Source organism: Papaver somniferum, unplaced genomic scaffold, assembly GCF_003573695.1.
Source record: "Papaver somniferum cultivar HN1 unplaced genomic scaffold, ASM357369v1 unplaced-scaffold_21, whole genome shotgun sequence".
Lineage (NCBI taxonomy): Eukaryota > Viridiplantae > Streptophyta > Magnoliopsida > Ranunculales > Papaveraceae > Papaver > Papaver somniferum.
In genome coordinates this window covers 15,882,222-15,899,593 of record NW_020631041.1, presented here as the reverse complement: position 1 = coordinate 15,899,593, position 17,372 = coordinate 15,882,222, and the positions used below count along the sequence as shown (strand labels likewise).

At 35.2% G+C, this 17,372-nt stretch overlaps 1 protein-coding gene across 1 annotated transcript; it reads right to left on the bottom strand.

Moving 5' to 3' along the window:
* Positions 1-12,795: 12,795 nt before the first annotated feature.
* Positions 12,796-14,073, bottom strand: LOC113340357 (transcription factor MYB113-like). Its single transcript, XM_026585565.1, has 3 exons — positions 13,901-14,073; positions 13,693-13,822; positions 12,796-13,498 (listed from the first exon to the last, which is right to left on the bottom strand). Exons 1-3 carry the CDS (start codon positions 14,052-14,054, stop codon positions 12,973-12,975), a joined length of 810 nt encoding a protein of 269 aa, XP_026441350.1. The 5' UTR covers positions 14,055-14,073; the 3' UTR covers positions 12,796-12,972.
* Between the last annotated feature and the right edge of the window lie 3,299 nt (positions 14,074-17,372).

Below are 17,372 nucleotides of genomic sequence, written 5' to 3'. Positions count from 1 at the left end.
CTCCACATACTAATAAACAGGATACCTACGAAAGCTGTGAAAGACATGACTCCATATGAAAGTTTGCGAAAGAGAAAACCAAACATAGATCATTTAAGAGTGTTTGGTTGCAAAGCATACGCAAAAGTTGATTATGCAACTCTTAAGAAACTGGATGATCGATCTCAGACTCTTGTGCATCTAGGAATTGAGCCTGGATCCAAAGCTTACAGATTATTCAATCCAACAACGAAAAGAGTAATAGTGAGTCGAGATGTGGTATTCGATGAAAAAGCAAACTGGAATTGGAAAGAAACTAATGATGGACCAATTAGGGATCTAGGAATGTTTCACATGAGATGGGGTCAAGTAATTGATGAAGGCGAAGGACCCATAATCATCAATACCAATGGAAACAATGATGTTAATCAAGAAGAAGAAGAGAATAATGAAAACACTGAGAATAACGAAGAAGTAGAAGAAGAAGAAGAAGAAGGAGGAGGAGATCGATGAAATAACTCAACCCATTCCACTGCGAAAATCAAAAAGACATATACAAAAGCCACAGTATCTGGAGGATTATGTTCTTCAAGCTGCAGAGAATGTGAGATTATGATACTTTCTGTTAATGATGAACCAAGGAATTTTTAGGAAGCAAAGGTATCGACTAAATGGACACAAGCATGTAGAGAAGAAATTATTTCAATCAACAGAAACAAGACTTGGTTTCTAGTTGATAAGCCAGGTGGGGTAAAAGTGATTGGCCTCAAGTGGATCTTCAAGGTTAAAAGAAATGCTGATGGAACTATTAAAAAATATAAGGAAAGACTTGTAGCTAAGGGATACGTTCAAGAATCAGGCATAGACTTTGATGAAGTTGTCACACCAGTTGCTAGACTAGAGACAATTCGTCTCTTAATAGCAGAAGCTGCATCAAACTCTTAGGAAATACATCATTTAGACGTAAAGACGGCATTCTTGCATGGCGAACTAAGTGAAGATGTGTATATTGAACAAGCAGAAGGTTTCGAAGTAAAGGGACAAGAACATAGAGTTTATAAGTTATCAAAAGATCTATATGGTCTAAGACAAGCTCCTCGAGCCTGGAATACAAAGTTAGATCAAATCTTAAGAGAAATCAGATTTGTTAAATGCTCTAAAGAAACATCAGTATACAGAAAAGAAGAAAAAGGGGACACTACTAGTAATTGCAGTCTATGTAGATGATCTATTTGTGACTGGTAATTCTCTTAAGGTTATCAATGAGTTCAAGAGAGAAACATCATCAAAGTTTGAGATGTCAGACCTCGGAAAACTCACTTATTACCTTGGCATAGAAGTCCATCAAGGAGTAGATGGGATTCAGATTAAACAAGAAGCTTATGCAAGGAGAATTCTGAAAGAAGCAGGACTTGAAACTTGTAATCCAACTAAGATACCAATGGAGTTTGGACTTAAAGTTTCAAAGGCACAAGAAGAAGCAGAGATTGATTCAACGAGTTATATAAGAAATGTTGGATGCCTAAGATACTTATTACACACAAGACCAGATTTGGCTTTCTCTGTGGGAGTAGCAAGCCGTTATATGCAGAGTCCACGCAAGTCTCATGGTGATGTAATAAAGCAGATATTGAGATATCTAATAGGAACAATCAACTATGGATTGAAGCATGGTCGAGGAGGATCAAAAGGAATTGTTGGGTATAGTGACAGCAGTCATAATATTAACCAAGATGATGGAAAAGGTACAACTGGTCATCTATTTTATATAGGAGAAGCACCTATTACATGGTGTTCACATAAGCAAGACACTGTAGCCCTCTCATCCTGTGAAGCTGAGTTTATGGCTGCAACAGAAGCAGCTAAACAATCAATATGGCTTCAAGAACTGTTGGGTGAAATCAAAGGAAGAGAACCTGAAAAAGTTCTCATCAAGATTGATAATAAGTCTGCAATTGCACTCACTAAAAATTCAGTGTTTCATGGGAAGATGAAACACATTCACAAAAGGTATCATTTCATACGAGAATGCATCGAGAAGGAGGTCATTAACGTAGAACACATACCTGGAACTGAGCAGAAGGCAGATATATTAACAAAGGCATTGGCTCAGATCAAGTTTTAAGAAATGAGGAAATTAATATGAGTACAAGATTTTTCACAAGCACAGTTGAAGCTTAACGGGGAGAATGTTGGTTAATCTTCAACATAGAAATCATGTAATAAGGTAATAGGACTAGGAAAAGGAATTCATAGTTCTATATATATATGATCACCAAAGTTGTGGTTGATCATATGAGCAAGATTAGAGCTTGTGTTTAGTTTTGAGAGATTTTCTAAACATCAATAAAGAGAGTTGTCTTTATATAAGCTAAGTTTCATCTTGCAGTTGCCATTAGAGTTATGTTGTGGGAGATGGATATTCGCAAATCGTTGGGCTATGTGGGGAGGGGGATGTTTAATTTATCGTGGTTTTAGGTATGAGTGATATGATGAATGAGGTTAGCAATCTTTTGGATGTATAACAATCACTGGATTAAGGGTATTGGTGAATTATAGGATCCAATTTTCTTGGATTTGGGTTGTTAAACCATCCTAATTCTATGAAAAAGATGTTGTTTTACTGTAGGCATGAGGATGTCAATTCCCTTCATTGAGGGCTAGTTGAGGAAGGGATGGTTGGAATTTCTTCAAAAAAAAAAAAAGGTTTGTTTTAGATATTTTTCGTTGCAAAGGGTGACCCAAACTGAACCCAATTTCTCATGGATATTGAAAACCTTTTTCATTATCAGTGCTTTATTTTGTTTGCTATTACTTATGATGCTTATCCCGCATTCTGATTTGGGTTTCATAAGCTTATCCCAATCTAGGGGATGAAGTTTCTTGACATAAGAATCATGCCCCCAGAAAATATTTCTGGTGGTGCAATCCACGTGGTTAGGGAGAAGTTTTGGTTGCATGATATGATTGGTAGTAGGGGTCAGGGAGGATTTTATGAGTACTAATATTCCTGCATGTATTAGGAATTTCGCTACCCAACTGCTCTCCTTACGTGCTAGGTGTTGAAGCAGAAATTCAAAAATGCAGCGAAAGAATCCTCCGTGTTTTAATTGGACTCCTAGATAGATTTGAGGAATGGGGAGGTTCATGTTGGCATGTCGAAAGCTGGGTGAAAGGCAATTACTTGCGGATGATCAAGCCTTTGGCGGTGAATAATTGTGTATTTTAAAGTATTAATTCGCTGATATGCAGACATATTATATACCTGGAGAAGGTGCTCGAGTTTTTGATGCCCTACAAATTATGAGGAGATCGTCTTGGAGAATTGGCAGTGCCGCAGTGCTCATTTGACTTATTATGTAGGTCAAATAACAACCATCACCAAATGTTACTACCGCATCCTAGTTAAATAAGACGGAACCAAGTAAGAAGTTTTCTCACAGGAGAACCATAAGATTACAAGTGATTTTACCTCCAAAATCAAATCTTCACTCTTCTTGGCTTTACCTCCATATACGGTAAAACTTTTTTAAAGTAATAGTTTTGGGACCGAGAAAAATTATTATTTTAAAGAGACTATTATTTTAGCGAGAAGAAATTTAACCTGACCAAACCTAGTTGTGACTAAATAATTTTATTATTTTATAGAGATTATTATTTTAACGAGTATTACTTTATAAAAGTTTTACTGTATTTTGAGTTATCCTCTTTAGATGACCCAAATTATCTCACTAGGACTAGGAAGGAAATTCCTTATTTTATTTTATTTTTCGTTTTTCTATTGTAGAGGATTATATTTCAGGTATTAAAATTATGAGTAAGAGTCGGCTGCATTCGCCACGAGATATTGAAAGCTTTGATAAAACAGAACCAAAGATAATATACAGGGCTTAATCGGGGCCTCGAAAACTAATTAGGGGCTCTAGATTCCTATCCCCACTCATGGGAGGAGGATAAGGGGTGTCTAAATACAATGAAAAGACTAGATTACCCAACCCTTAGGATTGTGACACATGTCAACCTATTAATATATATATATATATATATTTTAGTTTTAATTTTTTTAATTTTAATTTTTTAATTTTTTTTAGTTGTTATTTTTTTTTAATTTTTAATTTTTTTTTTGCCGAGATTTGTATGTAAAATCATCGTGGTAGTGAAGTGTTTCATTGACGACTCTCAAGAATCGTTACTATTTCAAAAACGACCCTAAAGAGTCGTCATTGTTTCATTGATGACCCTCAAGAGTCGTTAATGATTGAAAAACAACCCTCAAGAGTCGTCATTGTTTCGATGACGACCCTAAACAGTCATTAATGCATATAAAATGGTCGTTATCTTCTCTGAAAAGTCATTAATTGCGGAAAAATACATCAAAAGGTCGTCATGGTCTTATTCAATACTATTACGACCCTTTTATATGCGTTAACGACTGTTTAGAGTCGTCATTGTTTCAATGACGACTCTTGAGGGTCGTTTTTTGAAGCATAACAACTCTTGAGGGTCGTCAATGAACCAATGCCGACTCTTGGGGGTTGTTTTTTAAATAGTAACGACTCTTGAGGGTCGTCAATGAAACACTTAACCTCCATGACGATTTTGAATACAAATTTGGGCAAAAAAAAAAAATTTTAAAAAAAAAGATAGAAAGAAATTGCAAACACAAAATTTGAAAAAAAAAGGTTAAAATCAAATTAAGTAAGATTAACAACTAATCAACTCAATTAACAATAACGATTTGAGGGTAGTTTAGCCATTTTAAAAAAACTGAGATAAGGGATAACCCCCAATTACTAAATCATGACCTTTTTTTGTCTTGTAGATAGGGCCCCTAATTATTTTTCAGAGCCCCCAATTGAGCCCTGATAATTTATGAACGATTTTTTAGGGACCATGTTTTTTTGGGGGACCATGGTTTTATTAGGCCAACCTCCCTATACTTATAAGGGGTGTCCCAAAGTTAGGTATATACCCATTTACCCTTTACTTTAATTTAAATTAAAACTAACTTAATAACTATATAAATCTAATCATACACTCCTACATCTAATCTAAATGAATTTATTAACCAAAATCAAAATCGAATCAACATCAAAAGAGCAATCGAAATTTTTTAGTTTTGAAAAAAAGTTTTTCTCTTCTTCTTCTCTCTTTCCTTGACGTTCCTCGTTCCATTGAAAAACCCATCAATCTTTTTAATTCGTTTTTGGATAGGAAAATTGAGTAGAAATCATCAAAGTATGGTTTAAATGGATGTTAAAGTGGCATGTTCGGTTAGGAATAGTTTTAAAAAAACTAGTTTTGTAACCGAACATTCTGAAACCAAGAACACGAAGAACACTTCGGTTATCACGAATTTAATTTTTCATAACCGAACTCCGAGTTCGGTTGGTTCGCAAAAAATTCTAAAACTAGTTAGTAACGAACTCTACCCATATATAATACAAAAAAAAAATGTAACCGAACTGTGTTATTTTTCCTACTATGTTGAGTTATGATATAACCGAACTTTACCTACCTTGTTCTGTTGGTTTGCAAAAATTTCTAAAACTATCTAGTAAACGAACTCTACTTATATTCCAAAAAGAATTTCTTTTTCCAATGTAGCCGAACCGTGTTATTTTGCCTACTATGTTGAGTTTCAATTTAACCGAACTTGTTCCACTATGTTCGGTTTGTTCGTAAATTTTTTTGACAAACCGAACTCTTCACTAATTGCATACATGTGGAGTTCAGTTAGATATGTTGTTGGGTTAAAGTTTGCGAACCAACCGAACATTACTCTGTAAGTCCTATAAGCAAAGTTCGGTAACCTGCGTGTATGGAAAAGGTAACCGAACAACTAAAAACCTCCATTAAAGAACGAGTTCGGTAACCTGCGTATATGGAAAAGGTAACCGAACTACACTTTCAGATAAGTTCGGTAACCTGCTCTTCACATAAGGTAACCGAACAAGCCAAAATCTACCCTAAAAATTTACAGTTTTTTGAAAATTTGAAGCAATTCAACCAACATTATCTAAGTTTGAAACATACCTGGGTACCCAAATACTCTTCCTTCGGTTGTGGTTGGTAAAATTCTTTGTTTTCATGTTTTCCTTCTTCATGTTCTCCAACTTTACTCTCTCAATGATTCTGCTTCTTTTAAAAAAAAAAACATCTGATTTTTTAATCTCATTAATTATCTTTTACTTAATCATTTTACTAATCACTATACTAACTATTATTAACACTAACTAATCATTACCAAAAAATAAATCAAGAGGGTAATTTAGGTATTAATATAAATATCTAGATAAGGGATAACCTAGATTTACTTTTAATGTATTTACCCAAAATAAAATTATGGTCCCAAAAAAATCATGGTCCTCAAAAAAACCGTTTTAATTCACGAGACAAAGACACACAAATACAAGTAATTACCGAATAGAAAACCCAGAAATCTGGGTCCAGAGCCGGTCCAAGCCCACCAAAGGAAGTGTCGGCATCCAATTTGTGATATATTATGACTGTAAATGAATTAAATTAGTCGTTTTCAAACAAGAAGACGTCATCTAGCAATCCATGTGTTGAGAGTTTGGATCTCGTCCGTCCATTTCCTTACCGGGACATTTTGGTGTAGAAACTGTCTGTAAGTGTACCAGCTCCCGCCTTAGCTATGGAATGGTGCTGCAATTGGTATATATTGCATTATGCATACAACCTTGTACGGTTGTACTAAAAATGATGGCATATGCCGCACAATTGGTTTTTCAAAGCTTTCGTGCATTATGCAACCAGTGGTGAAGGCCAGTAAGTAGAGGTGTAAATTGGGTTGTACCAGTACGAGTACAAACAACAATATCAAATGTTTATTTTTCACGAAAAATCGGTGGTGATTATCATTTTAGGATTTTTTTTTTGAAAACTTGATACATAACCATTATGCAGCCACCAAAAAAGATGCATAACACATTCTGCAGACGCATAACGAATTATGCAACCATTTTCTCGACTGGATAACAAATTATGCATCTGCATAACAAAGTTATGCATCTATGACAAGTTAAATAGCCATTGTTTTGGTTGATTTTAGTGCGTAAATAAAAAATTGATGCATAATGCATCCATATTTACGGACATGTCAGATTATGCATCTATTTTCTCGATGCATAAAAGATTGTTCAACAATTTTGTCGATGCATAATGCATTATGCAACCATATTTTCGGATAAAAACAAATAGTAACAAAAAAATTGTTGCATAACATGTTATGCAACCGTTTTCTGGACTGCATAACAAGTTATGCAACAATTTTTCTAGATGCAGAACAGGTTATGCATCCATTTTCACAACTGCATAACAAATTATTCAACCATTATGACTAACACCAACATCAATATATTCGTAGCTTCCCAACCAACAACGCATTCTTATTATTGTTTATATTTAAATTTGGCTGGATTATGTACTCATTAGTCATTGGATTGGAGTTTTGAGTTTAAATTTCAAAACAAAATAGTACCATTAGCATTTACCAAAAGTGGCAGTCTTTTAAGTGACAGTTACAAATATCTCAACTAGGCTTATGGATTTGGAGGAGCAAATGCATCAGGTTTCAGTATTCCCACACCTTCGTACCATTTGAGAAAAATAAACAAAAGTGATTAATCCATATCCATGCAAAATAGTTGATCAATCCATGAACAGAAAGAAAGTCACTAAGGTATGCTCACGAATGCATGAGGGAACCACTTCGAGAATGCTCCAACCTTTAGTTTTACTATCAGAGCATACAATACGTAACAAGTGAAGTAAATTAGAGCCAGGCAAAGATACCTGTAGATAAAGTTCTCGTGAGTGGACGAGTGTGAAAACGGAATATATAGAAGAGCTTAAGATTTAACTTACCATACAGGTGCCCATGGTGTCGATAGATCTAGGAATTGGTAAGGTCACCTGGAAAAACAAATGAAACTACCAATTCAGTGAGAAGATTAAAACTTTTGCTTTGTTCGTCTCTTGTTAAGATGAAAACTCTCTACGGTGTTTTGTTATCTTACCATGAAACACCACAGGCGTGAAGAACCCATAGGAAAATGCCGTATGTACAATTGAATAGTATGAAATATGCAAACCGAAACAATAAACACAATTAATGCATCAGACAATCGAAATTACATCAATCAAAAGGATCTGAGAATAGTTTGGATCGTATACCTAAATCAGATCTAGAAAAAGTTAAGATTCAAACACACAAAGAGAATTGAGAACGAAAATAGAAAAAGAAACCAGACGAGCAACAGATTTTGAAAATCGATCTCCGATTTGCTGGTCTTTTTGTCCGACTCTCTTTGCTGGTCTTTAATTTCGATAATTTTGGGTTCGACAATAATTTTTTTCTAAAAAATGAATGCGTGCCTTTAGATTTCTGGGCGTGAATTTCTCAGTGGAAGAAATCTGAAAAATGGATCTCACTATAGTTTTAACATACAAGTAACCAAGCCCACCAAAGGAAGTGTCGGCATCCACTTTGTGATATATTATGACTGTAAATGAATTAAATTAGTCGTTTTCAAACACGAAGATGTCATCTAGCAATCCATGTGTTGAGAGTTTGGATCTCGTCCGTCCATTTCCTTACCGGGACATTTTGGTGTAGAAACTGTCCGTAAGTGTACCAGCTCCCGCCTTAGCTATGGGATGGTGCTGCAATTGGTATATATTGCATTATGCGTACAACCTTGTACGGTTGTACTAAAAATGATGGCATATGCCACACAATTGGTTTTTCAAAGCTTTCGTGCATTATGCAACCAGTGGTGAAGGCCAGTAAGTAGAGGTGTAAATTGGGTTGTGCCAACACGAGCATAGTTCTGCCCCGCATGTAAAAATTTGAGCACAACGCAGCACAACACGGCACAACACGTTAGCTTCGTGGGCCGTGTTGGGCTAGCCTCATCGGCACAACACAACACGCAGCACGGATAAATACGTGGCACAACACAACACGTTAAGAAAGCACGTAATAATATGCACAAAACACTACAAAATACGTCACATTTTGTGTATATTTCATAAGAAGTCTCTATTCTAGCCAATTTTAGACGTTTGATCATCAATATATTGACTTATTTTTGTTACAACTCATATAATACATAAATATTTAGAAAATGTTTACTTTGAAAAATATAAAATAAATGTGCCCGACCCAACACAACTTGGCACATCACGTTTAATTTTCTGGTACAACACAACACGGCATCTAGCACGACACAGCACGACACGCCTTAATCTCCGGCAAAGCACAACAAGACGCACAACACGCTAAGCACGTGAATTTGTGGGGTGTGCTATGCTGGGTCGACACGTTTTACACATCTATGTGTAAAGGTAAATACACGGATAAATGATTATCTTCTCTTTGGGCAAGTAAAGGGTGCACGAGGTTCAACCGAAGAATGATAGAACTTCTCGTTCCTTGAAAAGAGAGATTGTGTCTGTGTGCGCCTCAGTGGCGGACCAAGGCTCTCAAATAAGGAAAATTAGGTGGACTAAACTCTAAAACTTTACAAATTATGGGAATTACATTTTAAACTTTGGAGGTTTGTACATAAAATATTAAGGAATTTTGGAGCTGAACGGGGATCATTGGAATTTTAGGAGGGTTTAGAGCCATGCCTAATCCTCCCTTGGTTCCGGCGCTGATGTACCTTTTCCCCTATGGTGGTCGGGATCTATAGACAAAAAAGTTCGTGTATGTGCCCTTTTTCCTATGGTCGGGATCATAGATAAAAAAGTCCGAGAAACCGATAGACAAAAGAGTCTGATAAACAGGCGGTACATTTATATCCAAGGATCCATAATGCTGATGATGTAGCAAATATTAGAAAATATAAGATAAATATGCCCGACACAGCATAACACGACACACCACGTTTATTTTTGTGACACAACAAAACACAACACGTCTGATAACACGACACAGCGGCACAACACGACACGTCTTAATCTCCGGCACAGCACAACACGGTACATAACAAACTAAACACGTGATTTCATGGGTTGGACTGTGCTGGACCGGCATGTTTTACACCTCTAAATGAAATCTTAGATATCCAAATGTACAATATTTTAGGGTTTAGGAGGACACAATATAATTTTGTTGTTTTTATTTTTGCCATGTTAATTACAAATACAGACCAACGATGGATTTAACGCAGAACTGGAAGTTATATTGCCATGCCACCCAACAACTTAAAAAGCAACTTATTCGCGGGTCCAAAAAGGTTTGTTGTTTCTCCGGAAAGAGGTCCTCACCATATTAAATTGCAGTACGAAAACGAAAGATCATCATCATATTGAATGATCGCTCAGTCAGAATATTTGCAATTTATCAGCAAATCTTAACTATTAAATAGAAATATAATAGTACATCTGCTTGCCGCTTTAAATGACCTGAATTTAGTCCAGACGTTTGACGATAGCAACGGCAAACGGGCATTAAACGAAAAGAAACCTACCTCTATGTAAATTCGGAACGTACCTGGTTAAGATGGCTGCTACGTGGGGGACCATTTTTTTGTTATTTATGGGGAGTCGGGGACTAATGCAAAAGTGATAGTAGTAACCACTTCTGTGGATGTGGAATATCTTATGTTTTTATTTACTTGCGAAAATCTACTCCCTCTGATTCAAAATAATAGGCTGGTTTCATGTGCAATTTACATATGAAACCAGCCTATTATTTTGAAAAGAAGAGAGTTTGGTATGTATTTTCTTTTTGGCTGCAATTTGGTATGTATTTTCTCTCTACTTCTCTGAAAGGTTTTGAACAACGTATGTTGTCAAAGAAACCAACCCCATAAGAGGTTTCTTTTATGGCCATTTTTCCTACTTCAACATGGTTGAATCAGGGATATTTTCATTATTCAATTGTAAGTTGGTTTAACTCTTCTTCCGTTCGAAGGGACTAAATATTAATGGAGAAATTAATAGTCACATGGTTTCTCATCATGATATTTTATAATTGTTTTCAATGGGACCGAGTCTAATTATGTGGCCCCCTTGTTCCTAATTCTTTCTCTACTCCCTCAACTAGTGAGGTCGAAATAGATTCCAAAACCGTTTTGATAAGTTTATAGGTATTTTTGATCGTCCTGTGATAAAAATTTGTATGTAGAAATATCGAAAAGTCATGCGAAATCTAGAAATGGAAATGCTTTTGATCAAGGATAATGATGGCTTGAGATATTTGTTTCAGGATGAAACGGGGATTTTTGAGGGGTGATGGATTTTTTTTTACTTTTGATCAAGGATAATAATAAATGACTAATATCTGACTATTTATTGTTTAATAGAGATGGATATTAACATCTAACTTCATCCTGCACTTAATCTCTCTTATTTGTTTTAATTTTCATCGCCTTCTTTAGATTTTGGGTTTGAGTCAAATAGTTACACTGTCTAAGCTTGGATTTAATTTTTTCTTTCACTATTCCTATATAATTTTTACTATTTTTTATTGATTTTTCTTCTAGAGTATTTCTTTTACCAGGTTTGATTTCTGTGATAGTTTTTAGGTTTAGTAACTCTATTTTTTGATTTGAAATATATTGTTCTTGGGTTATTGTTGTTTATTTTCGGTTCACCAAAAAGTTGGCTCAAGTGGAAGATATTGTTTCTCTGTGGAGAAAATTTACCAGTAGCAAAAAGAATAGAAACGATTCAAGACAACATCTACTCGATCAAGATCATCATCAACCACTAAAATTATTACCAAAATTTCTAAAGGCAAGTCATCCCGACTCGACTTCCGATACAGACATTTCAAGGTCGATTGATTGGTGATGTGGATACTACCTTGGATACTGTTATTGTTACTTGGGACATTGTTATTCAGATTGCCTCAAAAAGTTCAAATTTGAAAGCTCCATTTCATGTTATTTACATGTTCTGAGAAACATCGGGTTAGGTCTGATCCAGTCTTGCTTTATACAATGATACATACTTGTTTTATTTCAAAATCAAACTTCTCTGATAATTGGTCTTTTGTTTTGTAAAAAAGCGAGTGAGAGAAGGTCCCCCGACAGATAGAATTGTTAGGCAAGAATCGGTGAAGGTACTATAGCTTGATGATTGTCTTATAATCATGTTCCCTTAAGGTTTTCGATTCCCAAAATTAGCTCCATCAATAATAGAGCCAATGAGGCAAACCTATTTTCAAAGAATAATTAAATTAACATATCAACATAAACACAAACAAGAAATTTATACGAGGGTGTTTGAATACCATAAGCACTCAACCCAAAAGTGACAAGAAAAAACAATCTATTTCACAAAAATTATTATTTTTTTGCTTCTAAAAGTCATTTTGAACGGTATCACTATAGTACAGTGGTAAAGTCATTGGGTAATGATACAAGCGCCAAATTCTTTACTGATAAAAAAAAAACTATTCTGAAATTATGTGTCCATACTAACTTTTAGTTCTTTTATAACACGTTTGGATACAAGAAGTAAAAGTGTTTTTGCTTCTCCAGAAGCAGAAATCAATCCCAGAAGTCAGAAACAAAAACATTTTAGTTTCACATCGACTTTTTTCTCTTTACTTTTAGAAGTCGTTTTGAAATAATATTGCCACATTGACTTCTTGATTTTTGACTTTTAGAAGAGTCAATTACTCCTAAATTTAACAAACAAGTTTCTTAAATAACATCCAAATGGGCTATAAGTGTTTTTGTGGACTTGGAAGCAATTTCGGATTTCAACCAAAGTTTCCCACCATTTGATTGGGTTTTCCCTCCTTTCTGGGCGTCAATGATATTTGCATCGAACTACAGAACTGATTCGCATTAATATTTATCCACATGTATTTAGACAAATCCAGAAACACTTGAATTAGAAACAAACAAACAACTCCTACTTTTTGGGATAACTAAACAAAGAACAAACAAAAGTGTACGGACCACTTCTTAATTATTTTCTCGGCAAGGCCTATGGGAATGTGATCGATTAGATGGTTAAGTACTGTCCATCTTGATTTTCCCCTAACATTCTCCATAGATCATCATCCAGATACCAGCCATCATTGTTCAAGTAATCGTCAACTTCTTTCAACCTCCGATCATTATGAAAGTTACAGTAGTAAGCATCACTACTGTTAACATTTTTTGATGAGAACCCATCAAGATGATTAACGACCGACAACAAAGAATTCTTTGCCAACTCATGATCTTCATGATCATTACTATTTGTTGTGGCTTTAAGATTGTTAATCATCCCTGCTGCTATTGGTGCTGATTCTTTGTTTATTATCCACTGAGATGTCTCGGAGAAGCTTCGAGGTTGAGGTCTCAAAACTTTTGTCATCACCGTCATATGATTATCATCGATATTCCGACGAGAAGGACGTCTACGTTTCTTTTGTTTGTTCTTCTGACCGTGTTTAGAGAAACATTTTTTCTTCAAGTGAGTGTTGAAGAAATTCTTGATATCGTTTGCTGTTCTTCCGGGAACTCTACCAGCAATTAAGGACCACCTGCGCAAAAATTCATTGTTTGATAAAATAAAGAAGTTGGTATAGATTTAGTTTCTACCGTTATATAGCCCGTGTATTAACTATTCTCAATAGTTTTCCGAGGAAAATTCAAATGTTAAATATAGTGAAGTTAAGGTTTTATTCATATATTTAGTTTCTCCCACTGTGGACTGATGCTCAGAGTAGCTACTTGCCTGTTTCCAAGAAGCTTATGCATGCGGGCAATAAGATCCACTTCATCTGCTTCAAACTCTCCTCTTTTGAGATCTGGTTGCAGATGGTTCAACCACCTCAGTCTACAGCTTTTCCGACATCGATTTAGGCCTGAGACATATCAACAGAACTATGAAACATGCTTACTGAATATATGCTCACTAATTAGATTAAATGTACGTTAAGTACCTGCTCTAAGAGGAACTTGACCCCATTTTCCTGCACCATGCTTTTCTATACATTTCCTTAAAAGTAGATCTTCGTCTTCAGCCCAAGGTCCTTTCCTCAAACCTTTCAAGGATGACGGAATTGAAGAAGTATTCTCCATGCTTGGGTGATGCATTAATTAGTGCTGCCTAACTACTACTAAAAATAGTGCACTCTTAAGAAAAATGCATGCACGTGATTTGGATAAATGAAGGAAGAAGTGGAGGAGGATTTATATTGCAATTTTAGTTTCTAGAAGGATTGTTTCATGGCTAATTTGGATACTACGTAGCAAATTAACCACGTTCACAACTGCTACTTTTTCGCTATTTTTTGTCTTATACGGCATACGAGAAAGAGAATTCAGTGTGGGAAAGTGAAGTTTTAATGCATGTACGAAATGAAGAAAATGTGGAGGATGAGACCCGATCTAATTTTTTGATTTTACCACATTGTTTTATATATGAGAAGGTGAATTCTCGGAAAAAGTGATGTTCTCAGTGAATTAGCCGTGAAACTTCCTTTTGAAATTAAGAGAGACCCATTTGCAACATCAGTACTTCCGATCCTACCGATCAAGAAAAAAACATCACTACTTCCTTTTGAAATTAAGAGAGATCATCTGCGGGACAGTTTGAGACCTCCACACAATAAACAAAAACATGTATGAATTGAAACCTAATCATAAGTACTCATATAAATCCAACCATAATCTAACGTTATATTGCATACCTGCTCATGATGATATGGTGAGATAGAGAAAAGGACAAAATAGTATGTGTTACATTGAATCTTCAGAATAGTTGCTACAATGTGGTCAATTTGGAGTATGCAGCAGGCCAGCAACAATTCTAAGTTGTGGGAGACTAAAAACACCATGCCAAATGCATTGACACCATCATCCTGAACAACACCATCATCCTGCACAACGGTAATTTCTAGTATTGACGGATGTTCCGTTGTTACTTTGGTGCTAACTCAACACTTATTTTATTGAATGAATTTTATCTTTTCCAAAAAAAAACCCCACAAAAAACCGACTCACGTAAGTATTGATCCCAAAGTCAGTGAGTGAATGCAACAAATTTGCTCATAGAATAATACACCAGACACTACAACGCTGTAGTAAGTTTATAAAGCAATGAGTAGAGATCAGTCATTTTTTTTCCTTCAATATGATCGTTCAAAGAAGTAAGTCAGTAACCTCTGACTGAGCAATGCCTACTCAGTTCCATCACTTTGATCTTTACTTTCAAGAAAACCAATGAATGAGGAGAAGGATATGCAACAAATAAACCTCTTAATTCTAAAAATAAGGAGACTTAATAGAGACTTATAAGCAATGTGCAGTCTTACACTCAAATGATTTTCTTCCTAGACGCATTCTGTATTTTACTTAATTACTTTTTTCCATGATCATTCTCATTTGAGTTGGTTGCCATTTCAGACATGGAGTTGGTTTATTTTGTATTTCAATCATTTAGCCATTTTGGTATTATCTTTAAAGCTCACCATTCATGGTATTTGGCATTCTTGAAGCACCTCAAACTCAAATAGTATGCTCAGAAAAATAAAAAGAAGATAGAGAACATACATGGAAGCCTTCTCAGGTGGACTGCTCAATACAGGATCAGGGAATTTCTTAGCCGACGACTGTGTAATAAATCTGAATCTGCAAGCCGCTTATCATCATTAAATTTGATAAGTGCAACTTTACCTCCTGGATGGACTTTACCACCTTTAATCATAATGCATTATGCATATAACTCATATAGTGAAATCACCATCCTGGCTTGTTAGCTAAATCTATCAACCTCATATCCGAAAGGGGCTGTTATTCCTGAAAACGCTTCGAGTAAAGGGACCTGAAAAGGTCAATCTAAAATTAGTTAAGCAAAATAACAAATGCAAACCTAATTAAGTAAACAACCAATTCACTAATTCAATTTGAAAAATTAAGAGAAAGAGAGACCTATATACAGGGGCCAAGCTTTCCAGGAGTGGGGGTAGAAAGATTTAACACAAATTTCAAGAGGGTCTAAATTGAAGAAGGCATCTTCACAATTGAAAGTCAATTCGACATCAACGAAAATCGCATAGGAAATCCAACAATATCTTAATGGACCCTAACTAACACATAGACATGTATGAAATACGATGATACAACTCGAGAACTCCAACTCTAGAAGAGTTCGATGATCATAACGAACCATAAGTAATACACAGAAACATATGAAACACGATGATGCAACTCGAGAACTCGTATCTACTATATTCAGATAGTAATCGAGCAAAAAAAAACTATATTCAGATAGGAGAGTTTGCTTAACTACGTTTGATAAGCATATATTCATAAGAGGAACATAACCGATGTAGCTAACAAAAGTAGAGAATAGTGGACATGAAAGCAAATTGGAGAACTGATATTCTTACATCGACAACGTCATGTCTGTAATTGGTGTGAACACTGTGAAGTAATTGCTAGCTCAAAAGCGAGAGAAACCTAATTCAAACCAAAGAAATTGTGCAACCCTGATTATTTGTTTTAACTGATCATTAAAATCCAAAATCACCCAAAAAAATTGAAAACTAAAACGAAACCGTAAATATATGTTAAAGTACCTGTTTTGAAGAGAGCTCAATCCCATTGGAGAACTCCAAGTATTCAACTTGTCTCTCAAACCCTAGATTTTATCGCCAACTTTAGATTTTGTTTAGCCCTAAAAGCTTATCATTGTTACCTAATATATAGCTGATCAGTTACTTCAGTTGAATATTCTGAGTTCTGGTGATGACGACAATGGTGGTGTTACAGTGCAGGACTTAGTTTGCAGTTTAGGGTTCGGTGTGTAGAATGGTGGTATTAGCAGGGGGAATTTGATATATGATCGAGATGTAATGGTGTGGACAATACAAAATATTGGTGGTGTGAAAAAAATGAAGATTTTTATTGATCTAAATATTTTTGGTGGGGCAGAAGCTCTTGGAAGAAAGCTTTATTTAGCTTTTAACCACAACAGAGAACATTCACCTGAAATCATATTATTAATTAATGAAGGGGAAATTAGGCTCAGGCCCAACCCATGGATAACCCATAATATGAGGCCCTTAATTAAAAAAAGTTTAAATCTAGGCCCCCAGTTTTTAAAAGACCTTGATACCCTTATGCTTATTGTCAAGCCCATAATTAAATAAAATTTAAATCTAAGCCCAAAATTATTAAATCTAGGCCCGAAATTATTAAAATACACTGCGAAGGTGTAAACAGAAGTTACACATGCATATGGCATGTGTAACCAGAAGTTACACATCCTTATGATATGTGTAATGCAAAGTTACACTTGTATATATATGCAAATAAATAGACATAAAAAAAAAACACAAAAAAAAAAGTTATTACTTTAATATTCATTTACAATAATTTCTTAGCATGTGTAACTAGAAGTTACACACG